Source organism: Cupressus sempervirens, chromosome 9 (genome assembly GCF_028749045.1).
Source record: "Cupressus sempervirens isolate cs-2001-9-10 chromosome 9, ASM2874904v1, whole genome shotgun sequence".
Taxonomy (NCBI): domain Eukaryota; kingdom Viridiplantae; phylum Streptophyta; class Pinopsida; order Cupressales; family Cupressaceae; genus Cupressus; species Cupressus sempervirens.
In genome coordinates, this window is record NC_143126.1 from 368,476,769 (window position 1) to 368,497,885 (window position 21,117).

A 21,117-nucleotide genomic window follows, 5' to 3' on the forward strand; every position below is an offset into this window, starting at 1 on the left:
GACATAGAAGACAAACTTCTTGGGGTCAAGGGAAATTCTATGTTCCCTACATATTCTTAGTACTTTCTCTAGGTCCTTCAAGTGACTTTCTCTTTTCTTGGAGAAGATTGTCAGATCATCTAGATATATGACAATGATCTTATTCTTGAGGTCAGCAAAAGATGAGTCCATGGCTCTTTGAAAGGTGGTTCCAGTATTGATCAGCCCAAAAAACATTCTATTATAGGCAAACATCCCCCAAGGGGTGGTGAACATTGTTTTAAATTGATCCTTCGAGTCCACTTCAGTTTGATTGAAACCTGAAAACCCATCCAACATTGACGTCATCTCAGAGCCGGTCACTGTTTCTAGTAGATGATCCATGTTAGGAAGGGCCTAGTTATCTTTTAGAGAGGCTTGGTTTAAATTTCTAAAATCCACACAAATTCTGATTTCCCCATTCCTTTTCTAGACAGAGACAATGTTAGCTATTCAAGTTGAATGGTGTATTGGATAGATAATCTTTGCTTTTAACATCTTGTGGACTTCTCTAATAATGGCATCCAAGATCATTGGGTTATAATTGCAGTGCTTTTGTCTAAAAGGAGTTCCTTCAGGCTTAAGGGGAATCTTGTGCTTAAACTTGTAATTCTTAAAGGTTTTCAAATCCTCATATCCCCATGCAAATACATCTTGGTATTTAGAAAGTAAACCTTTCGCTCTAGTCCTTTCTTCGTTTGAGCAACTGCTACCAATATTAATCATCTTAGGTTTGTATTCAATGCCAATTTTCATCCCCTCAAATTCTCTAGAAGTACCACGTTTTTTACCCCTTTCCCTTTGATATATGCATCATGTCTATCAAACAACTTTTCTAGAGAATGAGGTGCCTAGGGATTTTGTTACCTTTGAGCTGCTCAACACCAAATTCCAAATCTTTCTTGCTGTCAAGAAAAAATTCTCGGCAGGCATTTTCGCTTCCTTCAAAGTATTGGTCACTGAAAGGCTTGGACCCTTCTAGGAAACATTGGATTTGTTTATCATTAGTGAGGACTTTCCATGATTTAGCATTGTCAAGTACATTGGGTATGAAAAGAACTTGAACCTTGTATTGATCTTTGAATTCTAGATGTGGAATTAGAAGAGAAGAGGAGGCAGCTAACATGTCTGCCCTTGCTTTCTGTTCCCTAGGAATGACTTGTATTGAGAAGGCATCTAGGTCCTCAATTTCATCCCAGACCCTGTTCTTGTAGTTTCGAAGTCTTGTGTTCTTCACACTGTATCGTCCTCGGACTTGCTTCACTATGAGCTCTACATCTCCTTGGGCTCTTAGGATGTTCACCTCTCTTTGCTTCACAACAATGCTTCAAATTCTGCAGTATTATTTGTGTTCTTGAATTGTAGCTTATATGCAAGCTGTGTGAGATCTCCATTATGGGAAACGGGCACCACACTTGCTCCAGACCCAGCAGTTGCACAATTGCCATCAAACTCTACAGTCCAAATTTTTTGATCACTAGGAGGATCTGGTTGTTCTTCTGAAGTGTTGAAGTCAGAGAATATCATGTAGTTCCCAAACTCCATTTCTTGATATAAAATTTGGGCCTTGAGATCATCGGATTTCATGACAATGAATTTGACTTTCTCCTCAGGTTCTAGCTTAATCCTTTTATTGCCAACATGGATTATGGCATGAGACTAATCCAGTTTAATTTCCCCTCCCATATCTCTGCAGAAGCTCCTACTCAATAGCATACCATAGCTAGCCGGAATATCAACTACCAGGCTGGTTAATTTCACTCTCTTTGCAGGGTATGCGACTAAAGCTACTTGTGCATCTTTTACTTGAACTAAAAGGGGAACTTGTTTAACATCCATGGAATAACATCATCTAAAGGTCTTGGTTAAAGATAAGCCTAGGGTGCGAGCAACACTAGAAGGCACGACATTGCCAGAGGCTTCGGAGTCAATTATACAATTACTTAGTTTGTGACCGTTCATGTATAAGGACACATAAAATGAATCGGGTCTTTGGCGAGGAGAGGTAGCTAAAACTGAGCACTCTTCTTTAAAAAGCATAGGTAGGATTGGTTCTTCATCAACGAGTGGGCCATTACTCAGTTGGGGTTGGTCATTACTAATAGTAGTGTTGACATTAAGGTGAGTTTTATACATAGCTTCTCCTTTGCAATAATCTACTAATTTTTGCAGTTCAACAGGGTGAGTTTTCAAGTAATCAAGGGGAGAAACATGGATACGAGTGTCTTTGCAATACCGAATGATATCAAAAGAGGAATGAAGCTTACCATTTGGCTCAAGTTTTGCTTGTTCTTTCCTCCAAGAAGAAGTAGATGTGCTAGCCGTAGCCGGTGAAGAACCAGGAGGTGTGTTTCAGGTAGGAACTGAGTTCACTGAATTCTTGTCTCTTTGACTTCTCGTTGCTACGGTCATTTGTACTCCATCCAAGGTGGCGAAGCAATCACCTCCAATGTCCGAATTTGATTCGTTGTTTAGGAAAAATGTTCCAGAGTTGCTAGGGGGAGTAGAATCATCTTCTCTTTTAGGATATTTGACCGTTAGCTTATTACTAGCATTGAGCTACTTATATCTATTCATCTCCAGACAAGAGTCACTGTCATGATCTGCTCCTAAGTGAAATATGCACATATTGTGCTTCTTGGGAGCTACCTCTATAGCAAGCTTCTGTTGAGCATACGATATTGTAATGGTTTCCCTTCATGTTGCCTTCTAGGGATGACCTGATAAGGCTGTTGGAGAGAAGGAACTATTTTCCCCATTTGCCTTTTCATGGCAATCATCTCATTTGATAATTTTTGAAGCATCGCTTCTGTGTTGTTGGCTGTACAAGCGGTAGGATTTGTTGAAGTTCCGCTCTGAAGCTCTCTCTTCTATTTTCCAGTTGCTATCATGTCATCCTCCAATTCTATCGCCAAGGTCTGAGCGGCTTGAAGATTAGCCACATGCGCTCTTCTGATTTGAAAACTGATATCTGGTGGCATCGAACTAATGAAAAACATCCCCTAATTATCTGCGGTTGGCCTAATCATAGTAGGGATCTGGTTGAACAGTTTGTTGAACCTTGCAATGAAATCTCTTATAGGAATACTAGGTTCCTTTTTAACTTGTATAAGTTGAGACAGAAGACTATGTTCATCTTTTGTACTCTTGTAGCGCGCCTTGAATTGATTCCTCATGTCGTCCTAGGTTGTAATGCATACCACCAGAAGATGCTGAAACCAGTAAGCCATGTTTTCAACAAGAGTCTCTATGAACATCCTTACCGCTACATCCTCATGCTGAGGACAAGCAATGCTACATGCTGCAAAGAAAGAAACAATGTGCTCATTAGCAGAGGTTTTTCCATCACCATTGAATTTGGGAAAGTTCTTTCGAGAAGCTCTTGGTAGGTCGTTATTAGTAGCAAGCCGAATGGGGCCAAGAGTATTTCCCCAGGGCACAACCATTGAAGTGGGAAGAATTACTGGTACTGGCCGAAAGGTGACGGCAATAGGGGCTACCACTCCGTGAAGGGTGAGCGTTACACAGTGATGGGATCTAAGTGCGGAAGATAGGAGGGGAAGAGGAATGACTACGTCTCCGGGAAACGGGGCGGGGTGACAGAAAAAGAGCTCCACAGATACCTTGAAACACTGGATCCTGTGAGCAGGGTCTTTCTCTTCTCAGAGGATCTTCCAATATTGGGAAATCTGCTTTCTTTAATTCTTCAAACATTGGGTCAGTTTTCCCTTTGCCATGAATACTTTGGTATACTTAGGATCTATGGTGGATTGCTTAGTTCACAATGGGAGTGCTTATCTCAATCTTCTTTCCCACAACACACCTTCCCAACACTCAACATTTACTTCCTCTCTTTCTAGTACAAAGCTGCCTCTTTGATACTCATCAAGGGATTTCCGATTCAATTGGTTTATTATATCTTCTTGTTCATCTTGGAAGCTGAGGTTGGGTTGCACTACTGGGATTTGACCTTCATGAGGCAACACCTTTTCTCATTATGAGCTAATAGGCATGTCTTAATGAATTGAGTGCCAACAGAGATGGATTTTAAGTTATCTAGTAAAGCCACAGACAAACTTACTAAGAAAACTCGGGACAAGCAAGTAATCACGGTTTAATCACGAGCAATTGGCGAGCTTTTGAAGACAACTCTGCCGCGTTAGAAGACAACAGGATAAAGGGAAAAAAAAATATCGTTTTGTTTTTCAGTTATGTTTCTATTGTGTTCTCTTTAATTAACATATTAAATGCATCTTCTAATTGAAATTTGCAAAAAATATATATTTTATTTAAATTTTAGCAATTTTTTTAGGTTCCCGAGTTTTTTTTATAAAAGTTGGCCAATCTTTTCCCGAATAAACTTGAGGGGTTTGGCCAGTTGTTGCTGAGTGAGAGGTTTCCAAGTATATGTGTGTGTGTGTGTCTATATATATGTGTGTGTGTGTGTGTGTGTGTGTCTATATATATATATATCAAGGTCATTGAGAGACGGCAAGATTTGGAGGTCTTTGGTACTGGTACGACAATTTTTCAAAAATAGGAGATGGGGTTACTTGGAGACGGCAATTTTTTTTTTAATAGTTTGAAGAATCTAATACTAAATATAGAATTTGGAAATAATAATATTGTAAAACTAAAAGACTAAAGTAAATAATAATAGTAATGTCACATTAATATAGAGTCAAATATTTCAAAACTCACATAATCACAATATTGTATCTCATTGGTCCAAATTTTTGCATAAAAAATATTAAAATGAGGGCTAAAATATATAAAATTATTTAATACTAGCTTATATATATATATATATATATATATATATATATATATATATATATATATATATATATATATATATATATATATATTACGCCGAGAGTAATCGTTCTCGAGGTGCCTATTTTCATTTAATCCCAAGGTTATTTTAATCATAGTTGAGATTTATGAAAATGAAAATAGGCGCCTCGAGAATGATTACTCTCGGCATTATATATAAGCTAGTGGCACTCGCGGTGCAATAGGAAAAGTATTTTAAATTTTTTTTCTATTTTTTTTAAAGTTAGTGCCGAATTATTTATTTCTTTTTTAAATACATTTGTATAAACTTACTATAAAATTGTAATAGTGTAAACTTACTATAAAATTATTCTTGAACATTTTGTCTTTTAATTCTATATATGGTGTTTATTTGCATCACTTTAATTCAATTTTATTATAAGCATATTGTTATGTAAAATTTTATATTGAAGAGTAGAGTTATAGTTAGGGTTAGGGTTAGAATTAGAATTAGGGTTGGCATTAAGATTTAAATTAGGGTTAGTGTTAGGGCTATTGTTAGGGTTTGAGTTATGGATAGGGTTAGAGTTAGGTTCAAGAATAGAGTTACAGTTAGAGTTAGGGTTAGCATTAGGGTTAGGGCTAGGGCTATTTTTAGGATTACAGATTTTGTTAGGGTTATAGTTAGGGTTAGGTTTAGAATTAGAGTTAGAGTTAATGTTAGGATTAGGTTTAGAATTTGGGTTACAAATACAGTTAGGGTTAGAATCAGAGTTAGGGTTAGGGTTGGGGTAAGGGCAAGGGTAAAAATAAGGGTTTAGGTTACAAATATAGTTAGGGTTAGGATTAGAATTAGAGTTGGGGTTTGAGTTAGAGGTAGAGTTAGAATTGGAGCTTGAATAAGGGCTAGAGTTAGAGTTGAAATTAGGGTTATAATTAGGGTTAAAATTAGGATTAGGGTTAGGGTTAAAATTAGATTTATGGTTAGAGTTAGAGAAAGGGGTAGAGAAAGGGTTAGTTTTAGGGTGATGGTTAAGGTTAGGTTTATATTTAGAGTTAGGGTTATATATAGAGTTACATAGGGGTTAAGGTTAGGGTAAGGGTTTGAGTCAGGCTTAAGGTTAGGATTAGGGTTAGGGCTATCATTTTCGTCTAGATTAAAGTAAACGTTAAGGTTAGGGTTAGAGTTTTGAGTTAGGGTTAAGGTTAGAGTTAGGGTTAGGTTACGATTTTAATCAAGGTTAAACTAAGGATTAGGATTAGGATTAGAGTCTAATTATGGTAGAGTTAGATTTACAGTTAGAGTTATATTTAGGGTTAGAGTTAGAGTTATATATAAGGTTAGAGTTAGGGTTAGGGTTTGAGTCAGGATTAAAATTAAGGTTAGGGATAGGGTTAGAGTCCAATTATGGTAGAGTCGAATCTAGGGTTAGAGTTATGCTCATGGTTAAGGTTAGGGTTAGATTTATGCTTATAGTTAGGGTTAGGGTTAGAGTTCAATTATGGTAGAGTTAAAATTAGGGTTAGAGTTAGGGGTAGAGTTATGTTATAGTTAGGGGTAGAGTTATGTTAGGGTTAGGGTTAGGGTTAGAATTAGTTTTATAACCTTATCAAAGATTTAGTTATTTTTTGTATTAGGGTTAGGGTTAGGGTTTGAGTCAAGGTTAAGGTTAGAGTTAGGGTTAGGGTTTGAGTCAGGATTAAAATCAAGGTTAGGGTTAGGGTTAGAGTCCAATTATGGTAGAGTCAGATCTAGGGTTAGAGTTATGCTCATGGTTAGGGTTAGAGTTGTGCTTATAGTTAGGGTTAGGGTTAGACTCCAATTATGGTAGAGACAGAATTAGGGTTAGAGTTAGGGGTATAGTTATGCTTATGGTTAAGGTTAGGGTTAGAGTAATGCTCATGGTTAAGGTTAGGGTTAGAGTTATCATTATGTTTATGGTTAGGGTTATAGTGGGGATAGGGTTAGGGTGTGAGTCAAATATTTTTAAAAATTTAATATAAGGAGTTTAATTTAGATAAAAAATATATATTTAATTTTTGGGATATTGTAATGTAAAATGTTATAGTCATACGTAGATATATGGTTAGGAACAAAGTTACCATTACAGTTTATGTTAACCTTAGGGATAGAATTAGGGTTAGGGTTGGAGTTAGGGTTAGGGTTTGAGCTATGGTTAAGGTTAGGGATAGAGTTATGGTTATGGTTGTTGTTAGAGTTATGGTTAAGGTTCGGATTAGACTTATGGTTAAGGTTCGGATTAGAGTTATGTTTATGGTTAAGATTAGGGTTAGAGTTATGGTCATGGTTAAGGTTAGGGTTAGAGTTATGGTTATGGTTATGATTAGGGTTAGGGTTAGGGTTATAGTAAGGCTAGGGTTAGGGTTAGGGTTTGAATCAAGGTTAAGGTTAGAGTTAGGGTTAGGGTTTGAGTCAGGATCAAAATTAAGGTTAGAGATAGGGTTAGAGTCCAATTATGGTAGAGTCGGATCTAGGGTTAGAGTTATGCTCATGGTTAAGGTTAGGGTTAGATTTATGCTTATAGTTAGGGTTAGGGTTAGAGTCCAATTATGGTAGAGTTAGAATTAGGGTTAGAGTTAGGGGTAGAGTTATGTTTATGGTCAAGGTTAGGGTTCAAGAAATGCTCATGATTAAGGTTAGGATTAGAGTTATCATTATGGTTATGGTTAGGGTTATAGTGGGGATAGGGTTAGGGTTAGGGTTTGAGTCAGGGTTAAGGTTAGAGTTACGGTTAGTGTTAAGGTTTCAGATAGGATTAATGTTAGGGTTAGGGTTATGGTTAGAGTCCAATTATGGTAGAATTAGATTTAGGGTTAGGGTTATGGTTAGAGTCCAATTATGGTAGAATTAGATTTAGGGTTAGAGTTAGGGGTAGAGTTATGTTTGTGGTTAAGGTTAGGGTTAGGGTTAGGGTTAGGGTTAGAGCTAAGGTTAGGGTTAAGGTTAGAATTAGGGTTAGGGGTATTGTAAAGGTTAGGGGTAGGGTTAGAGTTAGAGTTAAGATTAAAATTGGGGTGAGGGATAGGGTTTGAATTAGATTTAGGGTTATTGTTAGGGTTAAGGTTACAATTAGAGCTAGAGTAATCTATATACCTATATATATATTAATAGTTAACATAAATTTAGATTAATACTAAATTATATGAAAAAGTATATATATAGGTATATATATTATTTATGTTACCTATATATATATATTATGTTTATATATAGGGTTGGGTATAATATTAAAGTCCAATTATGGTAGAGTTAGATTAACGGTTAGAGTTAATCTAGATAGCAACTTAGAGTTAATCTATATATATATATATCCACTTAGAGTTAATCTATATATATACCCATATATATAGCGACTACCACCATATTAGGCTTGAACTCTTGCTCTATTATTTATGTTACCTATATATATTATGTTTATATATAGAGTTGGGTATAATATTAAAGTCCAATTATGGTAGAGTTAGATAAATGGTTAGAGTTAGGGGTAGGGTTATATATAGAGCTACATCAGGGTTAAGGTTAAGGTACGAGTTTGAGTCAAGGTTAAGGTTAGAGTTAAGGCTAGGGTTAGGGTTTTAGTCAACATTAAATTTAGGGTTAGGGCTGGGGTTAGAGTCTAATTATGGTAGAGTTAGATTTAGAGTTAGATTTAGGGTTAGAGTTAGGGGTAGGGGTAGGGTTAAGGTTAGGGTTAGTGTTAGGATTAGAGCTAGGGTTAGGTTAGGATTAGAGTTAGGATTAGGGTTAGGGTTAAGGTTAGGATGACAGTTAGGGCTAGGGTTAGAGTCTAATTATGGTAGAGTTAGATTTAGGGTTAGAGTTAGGGGTAGGGGTAGGGTTAAGGTTAGGGTTAGGGTTAGGGTTAGAGATAGGGGTAGAGAAAGGGTTAGGGTTAGGGTTAGGGTTAGGATTAAGATTAGGATCACAGTTAGGGTTAGAGATAGTGGTAGAGAAAAGGTTAGGATTAGGGTTAGGGGTTAGGTTTAGTATTAGAATATAAATTAGGGTTAGAGTCTAAGTTATAATTAGGGTTAGAGTTTGAGTTAGGAGTAGACAAAGCATTAGAATTATGGTTAGGGTTAGGGTTAGGGGATAAAGTAGGACCGTGGTTAGAGTTACGGTTAGTGTTCCATGTAGAGTTACATTTACGAGGGAATCTTGTTCTCGTTAGACAGGCCTCTTAGCATAATGGAACAATATAAGGATTACAATGTGCCTTAAGTAGTTTTATAATTTTATCAGTTAGGTTTATAAATAGACCATTGGTTAATGTTAATTATGCTTAGCGTGAATAGTGTACAACGAAGTGCTAGTAAATGTTATTGAGGTAATGATTACACTTAAAATGAGTATAAAATGAATATTCTTCTTTAGAGTTAGAGTTATATTTAGGTTTAGAGTTAGGGGTAGGGGTAGGGGTAAGGTTAGGGTTAGTGTTAGGATTACAGTTATGGTTAGGTTAGGATTAGAGTTAGGGTTAGGCTTAAGGTTAGTGTTAGAGATAGGGGTAAATAAAGGGTTAGGATTAGGGTTAGGGTTACTATTAGGGTAAGGGTCAGGGTTAGGTTTAGTGTTAGAATATAAGTTACAATTAGGGTTATAGTTTGAGTTAGGGGTAGACAAAGCATTAGAATTATGGTTAGGGTTAGGGTTAGGGGATAAAGTAGAACCGTGGTTAGAGTTACGATTAATGTTACATTTACAGTTATATCTAGGAGGGTAGCTTGTTGTCGTTAGACACACCTCTTAGAATTAAAGAGCAATATAAGGATTACAATGTTCCTTAAGTATGTTTTATAATTTTATTAGTTACATTTATAAATAGACCATTGGTTGATGTTAATTATGCTTAGCATGAATAGTGTAGCTACAAACACAAAGGTCAAGGAAAAACGTTTCAAATATTTGCAAGTATAGTCAAGAAGAATTTGAGCTAAAAAGTTAAATCGTTTATTTATTATTCTGATACATAGATGAAAGGAGAACTATATCTCCTAATACAATTATTTAGATGAAGTAATAATTGAACAAATGAAAGATGAGAAATCATCATATGGACCATGTGTAGAGTTCTCCATAATGATGTAAGTACATCACATATTTTTCAGAGATTAAAATCGTATTATGACCTTTGTTCGTAATATGATCATCATAGACCTCTTTCATCATGGGTGGAAATGCATCTACTTTTGCAGAAGTGTTGCGTACGTATTTGGCAACATCTTCCATCTCCATTATCTCTATTTCTTGTACATGATGAATTGATAAAGCTGCATTCTCAATTGCTTTTACCATAGTTGCACAACATTGTTTAATTATTCGTGCACACTTTTGAAACTCTGTCTCGAAAATATGATTTGATCCTACATAAGAAGTTGGGTTCATGTCGACAATGCTTGACTGTCTATTAGAGGCTGCCATGCCTGAAACAAATCATGGAAAACAATTTAGAAAGCATTAGCACCAATAAAAAAGAAGAATAAATGCATAGTTAATGAGAGGGACATAAATTTTAAATCAATAATGGTTTGGAAAAAACATAATAGGTCACTTAGTATAATCAACTATGGAGAAAATGAATATAAAAACGTAATTGTATTAGAATTGGTAATGAAATTTTGGGTATGGAAACATGGTAATATTATGACCTTTGAAGGATAGTGAAGAATATACAAACATACTTTTCAAATATTGAGTAGCAATGTATTGGTTGAAAGTCATGAAGCATAATCATTTTGATTTATTTCAATTGAAGAAGGTCTTTATATATTATTCAAATGGAATGTATACTATATTTATCAAATTGTATAAACTATATTATAGGACGAACCAATTAAAACATTTTTATCGTTAATAGTACTATCATCATCAACTAATTTGACCTAACTCCTTGTACATATCTTCCTCACTCCTAATTATTATTTTATTTAAGATTTTTTTCCTTATAATTCTCTAACATTTATTTCTTTAATTCTTTATTTTATAATTTCTTAAATTTAATTAAATATTTTAAATATATCTCAAATAATAATTCATTATAACTCTCATCTCTAATGCCAATAAATTGTATAATTGAACCATTCATAAACGATCACCTATAATACTTTTTATAGAAATAAATGAACGATGTTGTGCCTTTTTCCAAATGCAATAGTTTCCTTGTTTGAAATGTTGGGAAAAATAATTGCTAAATAGAGGGATTATCTTTACTTTAATTTCTTTCTTCTATACTCATACTAATTAGATTGTTTTACCATTCATGAAATAGATGCCAAAACAAATGAAAAATAACATGACATGCAAATTTCACCCATAAAAAATCATTTTTAAGAATAAGACCAAACATTAACTTTTTAAAAGTTAACACAAACCCATATGACTCAAGCTATTAGCTTATATTCTTGTTCTTCAAATCTATTTTCGTAGATGCTTTAGTATATGATCTACTTAATATAAATAAATTAAATAACAGAGTATACCTTTGACATATCTTACTAATTGTTAAAAATTGAAGTGGACATAAATACAGATGATTACGTGTATATATATATCAGTACTTATAACTGACGGCTTGTTTAGACAACTAATAGCAACCATATATATATAAACAGCCCACTTTATTATTATAAAAAGTGTATGACGGCATTAAAAGTTCTTGTTAACCAATACTTCTATGTTGGGGACCTATTTTGTAACGCAATTTAGACAGAAAAGAAGAACAATGACAAGCTGCAAAAACAAGAACAACGTTAGATTTTGTAACGCAATTCAGACAGAAATGTTAGCATTTGCAGTCCCAGGAAACGACAGGCTACACTGAAAGGAAAACATAGTTTATCATCCAATACAATGCACAGGTTTTAATTCCCCAAGATCATTGAAGAATTAAATTCACTACAACTAAGGTTCTGAGAATTATGGTATGCACTATTACTGGAACAGACTTGCACTTCAATTTTAAACGTCTGAATTAGTGGTAAAAAGAGTGAACCCCCACTGGTAATCTCCAAATATGAACTGCAAGTAAGTATACCAACAGAAATATAAACACAGCATAATTATGCTCAGCTCTATCAGTGAAATTGTGTTCAAAAAACAAATAAATCTTACCACTTACGGATCTAAAACAAAACAAAGGCTTGTATTTTCAATTACAGATCAATTTCTGGGTGTCAAAGTTTTTCAATTAAATTAATCAAACGCCCATGTGGGTATCAACTTTTTTCCAATTAACGAATCATGGACACATCTGGGTTACATATTTTTAAATCAAAGCTAGTTAGTTACCAGAGAACAGTGTCTGAAAACTGGTCTAGATCTGAATTAGAAGTTGGTTTCCTACTTTGAAATGAAATGCTGAAAACTTGTATTTGAAGGACTTAAAAAGGTCACTTGAAGTACTCTTTTCAGCTTTATCAGAGTACCTTTTGCTTTTGATTCTAATATATGATAAATTATCTGCTTTAATAATGATGGGATAATGAATTTTATAGGAACCTCGACTTCGTCTGGAGGAGTCCATGGAATTCTCTCTTTTTGTTGCTTTTTTCCGAATCTGCTAAGACATGAATGATTTGAATATGGTTGGTCATTACATTTACTACCATGGTTGAAACAACGGAGAATAGAAGGGAATGGATGGACGGTGACTTGTAATGAAAATTTACTTCTAATAACCGATAGGGATGGATGATCCTATCCCTGACACTTGGATTTCTGATTTAATATATGAAATGATTCTTCAGTAGTATATAACACAGCTGTGAATTTTCATTGTGAATTACTCAATTGCCGACTCAGCGTAACGAGTTGAGAGAAAAGAATAAGGAAAGAATTATAGAAAGGTCTCCTTACCTGACTCAATGCTATGCAGTCGAATTGGCTATAACCTGAACTTCAGACGCCTTCTTCAGATCTCCACGGGAAGCAGTGGATTATGGCATGCAAATATGTATAATTTCGGGTGTTAAGGATGCCGTATCCGAGCAAGGGAATCGAGAGAAATTGTAAAACAAAGCAGAAGTCAGATATCTCTGTGTATGTTCGAATACAACAAGGCCAACATATTTAAAGTTTTGGAATGACTTTACGGCTTCCTGCCATTACAAGATTGACAATCGATTTGCATTCCATCGGTTGAAAAAAGAAAAATGAAAAGGAAGAAATATTGAAACGAAACGCAAACGCAAATTGAAAATGCATTTATAAAATCATTTTAAATTAAATTAGTGTGTAACCGCTCTTATTTCTTTTTTATTGACAGAGAATTTATTTTGGCATATTCCTGTGCTGGGGATTTGTGCTGTGATTGTATAGAATGCCTCTCGGTGTAATTATATTTTACATTTATATTTTATTAGGAGACTTTACCTTTTGTATTAGGAGACTGGGAGACTTCAGGATACTTCGTCATAAAGTCTTCAACCTTTTTTGAGGTCTTCGGAGATGCGAAAAGTCTCTGAGACGCATCTCGGTCTCCGAGATGCAACTTTTAGGGGGGAGATGGGTCTCCCCGTAACCATGATATATATATGTATGTATGTATTTGTATGGATGCATGTATGTATGTTTGTATATGCAGAAAATAAGTTCATACACTGCAACACTAATATTAAAGCAACATAGAAAAATACACCACCATATATATTAACATTTTAGTCCAAATGACATAACAAAATGCCAAAATACACCAACATATCAATCTTTCAGTTCAAAAACAATAATGCCAACATTAATTATCAGCCATCACTGATTGATTATCATCAAAAACCATCAATCAAATCATCATCATGGAGGCAAGAAATTTTCTTTTTCATTCAGAAATGCTTCAAATGACATATAAAAGAACATTTTTGGTTATTTTAGTGGTTACTTTTAGGGTTGAATGGTTGAATAGACCTAATTTGGAAAAGAAAATACTTTTTGAATAAATCAACAAAATGCATTTTTGGACCAAAATCTCTGTGTTTCTCCCCCCAAACTGAAGCTGTCCAAAATTCATTTGAAAATTCTGCCTGGGTTCCTCCGCGAGAATTCCTAGTGAATTTTGGTCTCTGTGCCAAACTTTTGAAAGAATCTGACAAGGGCCAGACGTTTGAGTGATTCAAACCAGGAATTCATATGCATATAGAACCAGGAATTCATATATATATAGACTGAAACATTTTACATAACATTTGACCTGGGCCATACATTAGCCCTTAGACTTATTGGTTATATATATGAATTGTATCCAAACACGAAAATTGTTCTTGCTGAAAAAACTCACTCATTCCATGTCAATATGCTTTGTATTTCCCTTTATATAATGTCCTATTCCATTCTTCTAAATCATCAGGTGTACATAGTGAGTTATACACTATATATATCTTAGCCAGTAGTGAGGTTGCATCCACAATGTCTGGAGGTGTTGTTTGAAGACTTTCAGTACGTGAGACCTGTTTCCCAGTGTTATAGGAGCTTGTCATCCATACCTGTATTATAGTTGATAGTATCTTAAGCCATTGTTGACAGTTATTACATTGGATTTGTCATTTTCGGAAGTTATCTATCAAATGGCTGGCTTTACTCTTGAAATCACAAATTCATTTGTCTTTGTCATGGATCTGTCCTCTTTCTCCTTATTCCATTCGACGATTCCATGGATATGACGTCCTATTCAATCCCCAATCTACTAAGTCGATTTAATGCTTTAGTCATCTTAGGCTTATCACCATTTGGCAGCATTCTTATTAGCCTTTTAATTTCTTGACTATTGATATATTTAATTGATGATTAGGAATGTTTAATAACAGTTGTTGTTATGTTGATGGTTTGACTTAGTCGATCTATTTGTATATTTGACATTCCTCAGAACACTATACTTGTTCGTTGGAAACTAAATGATAATTTGGACCCATGATGCCATAGGATACCCAGACTTAAGATACTATCTGATAGTTGGTCTTCATAATATTCACATTACTTCATCAATGCTGGACTTGATACAAAGAGCAACAGTGATATTCTTGAGACATTAAATCAATCTGTATCATTGAGATGATATGTATCAGTCTTCACCACTTCCTTGCGACCTTTTGTATGAATAAATATCTGTCACATACTCCATACAATACAATACAATTAAGTATCGATATATCGGAGCTAAGCTATATTGGAGGCCCAAATTATAGATAATTTTTACTTAGAATGACTATCTCTAAACTAATCTGTAATAATATGTTATATGTTCTAAAATTTATTGTTATTATTTCTTATTAAATAACACTGCAAAAAGGGAATTAGGCAAGAGCCTACAACATGACGGTAACTTGTGAGCCTCTCATGTGAGAGGTCTTGGGTTTGAATTCTCTTAACACATAAAAATAATTAATTACAATAAACAAGAATAATTAATTTAGGCTTCGGCTGTTTACCGATTAAAAAAAAAACAAAAACACTTCAGAAAGGGAAATTACATTTGCATCCTTGCGGCTGGCTTTTGGAAGACTGAATCTGGCCCAGACTTTTGACTGGACTGGACTTGGAGTAGCTAGAAACGAATCTGGTAACATAGCTGAGGAGGCTAATGCATATTCAAAGTGGTTTTTATTATACTTAACAAGGGAACTGAGGTGACACTCATAATGGAGCCTAGATGTCCCTGGTTTCTTGGAATTTTAAAAGGTAATGAGTTATGTGAAGAAATAGACCTGTTTCTATCCTTTGTATTTAACATCGACAAATACAGATTGTTCTCAATAAAAGTCTCAGTGAACGGCAGTTAAACTTCAGGTCCTTAGGAGGCTTTTGCATTCAAATATTGGCAGTGATTAAGAAGCTCTGGCAAAGGGTTTGAGTTCTCAAAGATTATATTGTATATTTTTTGTTTACATTGTATCAATAGTAACACTAGGAAAGAGGTATTGAAAATCTGTAGGTTGGATTCTGAGGGTAGATTCTTTACTATTTGAAGAAAATAACCTACAAGATATAATGTGAGAAGAGTGTTTAGATCCTTTAAACTGATAAATTTTTATGATGATGTCTGCTTGTTAAAACTAATTATGTACATGGCACAATTAACATTGTAAGAGTCACTAATTAATGAAATTGAAGTGATGGAAATTTAAGCTACTCTGTGTTCAATGTCATAAATTTAGACATGGTATTTTATTTTTTGTATTTGTTTATTTGTTTTATGACTTTCTGGGCTATTAATCATCATCTATGTATGGTGCCAAATATTCTGAAATGTTTAATTGTAAATTTTTTATCTGGTTTGTATTCAAAACTCTTAAACCGATTTTTTCATTAATATAATTCTGGTTGTATGTCAAAATTTAGAGTCGGAAGTGTTATGGTATGCTTATGCTGAGCTTGAGGAATCACGTGGAAGAGTTCAGGTGATCTTGGTTCAGGCATATTTGATGTGTAAAATTGAATAATCTGATTTATTTTTGTGAACTGTTTATTGCTTCCATTGTAATTTCTAATTAGATTTTTTTTGGTGTTTGTGGGATTCTCAAATGATGATTGATTCACCCCTATACTAGCAAATGCTTAGAGGTGTTTGTTTTCCTTGTGGGTTCCCCTGCTTTGTGCTTATTTCCAATGCAAAGAGGATTAACTTTTACAGTAAAAATGGAAGCTGGTCACTGTTGAAGCAACATAAACATATGCTGGTCAAAATCCCACAAAGATTTAAACTCGATCTTAATTAATTGTTGATAATATGATTTAAATTTCATTAGCCTCAAATTTTTCATTCTGATGCAGAGGGCTAAGGAAATTTATGAGAAATTAGTGAGAAACAGTAACACTGCAACAGCTTTAGGATATATTCAGGCAAGTTAAATACGTTTCCCCTGAATTCTCATCCAAGAATGCTTCTTGCTCTTCTTTCATAACATTTTTATCTTCTGGCTTTTGTGGTAAATTGCAGTTCCTTCGCTTCTTAAGGAGAAATGAAGGGCCCGAAGCTGCACGCAAATTCTTTTCAGAGGCACGAAAATCTCAAAAATGCACATATCATTTCTATGTTGCTTTTGCAATGATGGCATTTTGTCTGGACAAGGAATCCAAGGTCATTTCGTGTCTTTTCATAGAATAGTTCTTATGATGGATAAAGAGTTTAATAATAATAATCTGAATATTATTGTTTTTAATTTTCCTGTAATTAGATAATGGCTTCTATGCTTTGCCTGACTTTTGTTTTTCCTGAATTGATAAGGGATGGTTTTTATTGTAGTTCATTATTATCCTGATAGCCATTAGCGAGTGGTGAGGTATTTAAATCCACTTTTTTTGTCACTAAGCTGAGTTGCAATTTGTATATGAAAGTTTTTGATTATGCAAGTATCAACCAAAATGAGATGTGTGGCATTGTTCTTTGTTCAGCATATCTAGGTTTTAATAGAATATTTGGGCGAACCATGTGGGTCAATGATTACATGGCTGCATGCAAATTTCTCAATCATTAGCTTCATTGTATCCCATCATGATCATTCAATTAGTCTTCTCTGATATTGGAATTTGGAACCATAGTGTGTTTGTAGCAAACAGAGAGAAAAGGTTTTTTATGTTTAGTGCAACCTTTATGGTTAACTCAAGGATGTACTACTGTTGTTAAGGTTTTTGGTACTACTGTTCAAAATTTCTTTTAAGTCTTCTAGGGCCTATTGAAACACAAGTGGGGAGAAAATGGAACATCAGTGATAGTGATACAATATCTGTTTCAGAAAATACATGTATAAACAACATTCTGTCAGAGAAAGTGAATTGCATTTCATGTTTCCTTCAGTTGATGGATAGTTTCTCTTTTTGGAATTGGAGAGTTTCTAATCTTTTGTGTTTAGTTTATGCTACTTTATGCTTTCTTACTAGTATCAATAGAGTGACTTCACTCTGGTGGGTTAGGATTCATTTTTAATTCTACACTTTTATTGCACACCGCTTTTGCCAACATCTGAAATTCCGTTAAAATGAAATTTAAAATGGGAGACAAATATTATGTTTAGAATATTGAATCTGATTCAGGAGGACCTATATAACTTGATTAGGTCACAGTATTACAAAAGTAAAGTAAGTTGAATGCTGTAATTACCATTGGTCTTGCCACCATCTAAAATAATAGTGATAAAAAACCCATTATATATGATACTACACAACTCCAGCAGTTCTGGCTCTGCTCAGAAAAGCTGTTCTGAACGATATCTAGAAAAGGAAATAATGGAGAAATGAGCCTGCAGAAGTTTAGCATATTTTGTAATTATAATTGCTGTGCTGTTCCATTGTGTCATCCAATTGTATAGCTTTGAGATATGGCTATTGATCAAGTTGATTCAACCTTCTCAGTTTTGTTCGATACATTTGATGTTCAGTATCACCGTATAGAAGTTGCAATTTCTGTTAAAATATGATTATGTGTTGTCGTTCTAGTAGATTCACACATAAATTGGCTTAAGACATGAACCACATAGCAAATATTAGGTCTTGTATTTACTAGGTACATTAGAGACCCAATTATCTACCTGTAGAGAGTAGAATCCATTGGAGGTGATTTTGTAGCCGCTTCTTTAAGTTTATGCAAATTGGTTTCCATTGGAGAAGACATGGACTTGCAGTTCCACATTCCGAATTTCTTCAAGATATCTGAAGTGTACTTCCTTTGATTCAGTATGATACTATCAGCATTCTGTTGCACTTCCAATCCTAGGAAGTAATGGAGAAGACTCAAGTCTTTCATCTCGAATTCTCTGATAAGATCTTTCTTGCATTGATCTATAAGATGATCATCACTTGGGATTAATAAATCATCAACATACAATATCAAGATTACCATACCATCTTTATCTCTTTTATAATACAAGCTCGGATCAACTTCATTCTTAGAGAATCCTAAGCCAGTGAGATATTTATCAATCCTTTCATACCGGGCCTTGGGAGCCTGTTTAAGCCCATAAAGAGCTTTCTTGAGTTTGCAAACAAAGGCATTTGGATCATGAGTTTCAAATCGTTCTGGTTGCTCTATAAAGACTTCTTCTAAAATCTTTCTTCCATTGAGAAATGTTGTCTTTACATCCATTTGATGTACCTTCCATCGCTTAGATGCGGCAATTGCTAAGACAAGTCTAATGGTAGTATATCTGGCGACAGGAGCAAAAGTTTTTTCATAATCAATTCTTTCTTTCTGAAAAAAACCTCTGGCTACAAATCTGGCTTTATATTTCTCAATACTTCCATCAGCAACATGCTTTATTTTGAATATCCATTTTGAAGACACAATGGATTTTCCTTTTGGCCTAGGAACTATTTCCCAAACATCATTTTTCATAATTGATTGATATTCTTCTGTCATAGCTTCTTTCCAAGCTGGATGTTTAATAGCATCAGAAGGATTGGTTGGCTCTGTTTTGGATAAATCAATCATATTTGTTGTATAACCAAAGAATCTTTTAGGTCTCTTACTTTCTCTGACAGATCCTGAAGGTGCAACAAAATCTTGAGCTGCTTCCACTTTTTTTATGGCCCAAAGTGGCCTTTTCTTTGAACTTTCTTCAAGGTTTATTTCATCTTCGACCTCTTGTAAGTTCTCCCTCTGAGATTAAGATTCACTTATTCTTTCAGAATTTGATAAAGGAGAGGGTTCATCGGAATTTATTGCTCTTTTAAATGCAAGATCCTCCTCAAAGATTACATCTCTGCTAAGTTCAATAGTTTTCTGTCCAGGTATGAAAATTCTATATGCTTTAGAAGTTTCACTATACCCTACAAAGATACCCTTTCTTTCAAATGGTTCTAGTTTGGTTCTCTTTTCTTTTGGCACATGAATGTATACAGGACATCCAAAGATTCTGAGATGACTTACATTAGGTTTTATTTTAGTAAATACTTCTTCAGGGGTTTTATCTTTAAGATAGGAGTGAGGGCTTTTGTTTTGGATGTATACAGCAGTTCAAGAGGCTTCTGCCCAAAGATAGTATTCTAGATTTTGATCAAAAATCATAGCCCTAGCAGCTTCTATAATTGTCCTGTTTTTCCTTTCAGCTACCTCGTTTTGTTCAGGGTTATAAGGAATAGTATACTCCCTCTTGATCCCTGATTCTTTACAAAATTTTTTAAACAATTCTGAGGTATATTCTCCTCCATTATCTGTTCTAAGAGTTTTAATTTTATGTCTTGAAAAATTTTCAGTTAATACTTTGAATTCCTTAAATCTTTGTAAGATTTCTTCTCATTCTTTGCATTTTAAAAAGTAAATCCATTTTTTCCCAGAGAAGTCATCTATGAACAAGACATAATACCGGAACCCTCCAAGGGAGGGAACGGACATGGGTCCACATAAATCTGAATGAATTAATTCTAGTACATTATTTGTTTTTCTAATACTATCATGAAAAGGACTTCTAGTACTTTTACCTAGGGCACACCCTTTGCAAATACTTAGGATGATCTTGGTTTAATTTTGGTAATCCGGTAACCATCTTTTCCATAGTAGATAGGGTTTTAAAGTTTAGGTGCCCTAATCTTCTATGCCATATTTCGTTTGAATCCTCTGCTTTGTGAACAAGGGCTTGAATGGGTTCTATATTCAGTGCATACAAATATCGCTTTCTTTGACCAATTACTTTAGCTTTCTTGATGGAAGAGTTCTTAGCCCAAGTTAATACTTTGCCATCCACGAATGCAAAATTGTGTCCATCATCTTCTAATGCTGAAATTGATATTAGGTTCCTTTTCATCCCTGGTACATATAGTACATCCTTAAGAAGAAGAGCATTTCCTATCTTTAGGTTCAAAGTGCAACTACCAATTCCTTTAACTGAATGTGCTGAGTTATCACCAATAGTAACTTCTGTTGTCCTGCATTTTGTCACCACAAAATGTAGGTAACAGTACGAAACGTTTTCACATTAGTTTCGCATTTCTCTGAGTTTATTTTATTATTTAATTGGTTAGTATTGATCAACCAATTGGTACCAATTGATACAATGAATCTTTTTATTGAAGGCCTTCGTCAAGCGTTTTTGGTTTTGCTTTTTGTTGAGCCTTTGCTTGATTTTTTGAAGCCTTCAAAGTCCGTTTTTTGCTTTTGAGTTTGTGTTTGTTTGTTTTTAGTCCTTTAATTTTGCTCATGTCATGCGTTTCATTTTCCCTTTCGATTCAGTCTAACCTAGAGGTCAATCGGAGTTGTCAGTCAAGAGATATGGTCATTTTAGTGCTTCAAAAGTGGACATTTTAAGTGCAATAGCACGAATTAAAAATATGATGTTATATTTTCATTTTGACATTCACTTTTTAAAAATATAACATCTTGCTGA

The 21,117-nt window shown here is 34.5% G+C and overlaps 1 protein-coding gene across 2 annotated transcripts in view; it reads left to right on the top strand.

Moving 5' to 3' along the window:
- Window positions 1-21,117, top strand: part of CSTF77 (Tetratricopeptide repeat (TPR)-like superfamily protein) — a 318,878-nt gene that overhangs the window by 167,020 nt on the left and 130,741 nt on the right. For both annotated transcript variants that reach the window (XM_089800149.1, XM_089800150.1), the window contains 3 exons: window positions 16,142-16,200; window positions 16,574-16,642; window positions 16,740-16,880. In XM_089800149.1, the coding sequence (XP_089656275.1) occupies window positions 16,142-16,200; window positions 16,574-16,642; window positions 16,740-16,880 (269 nt within the window). The remainder of the gene's footprint in view (window positions 1-16,141; window positions 16,201-16,573; window positions 16,643-16,739; window positions 16,881-21,117) is intronic.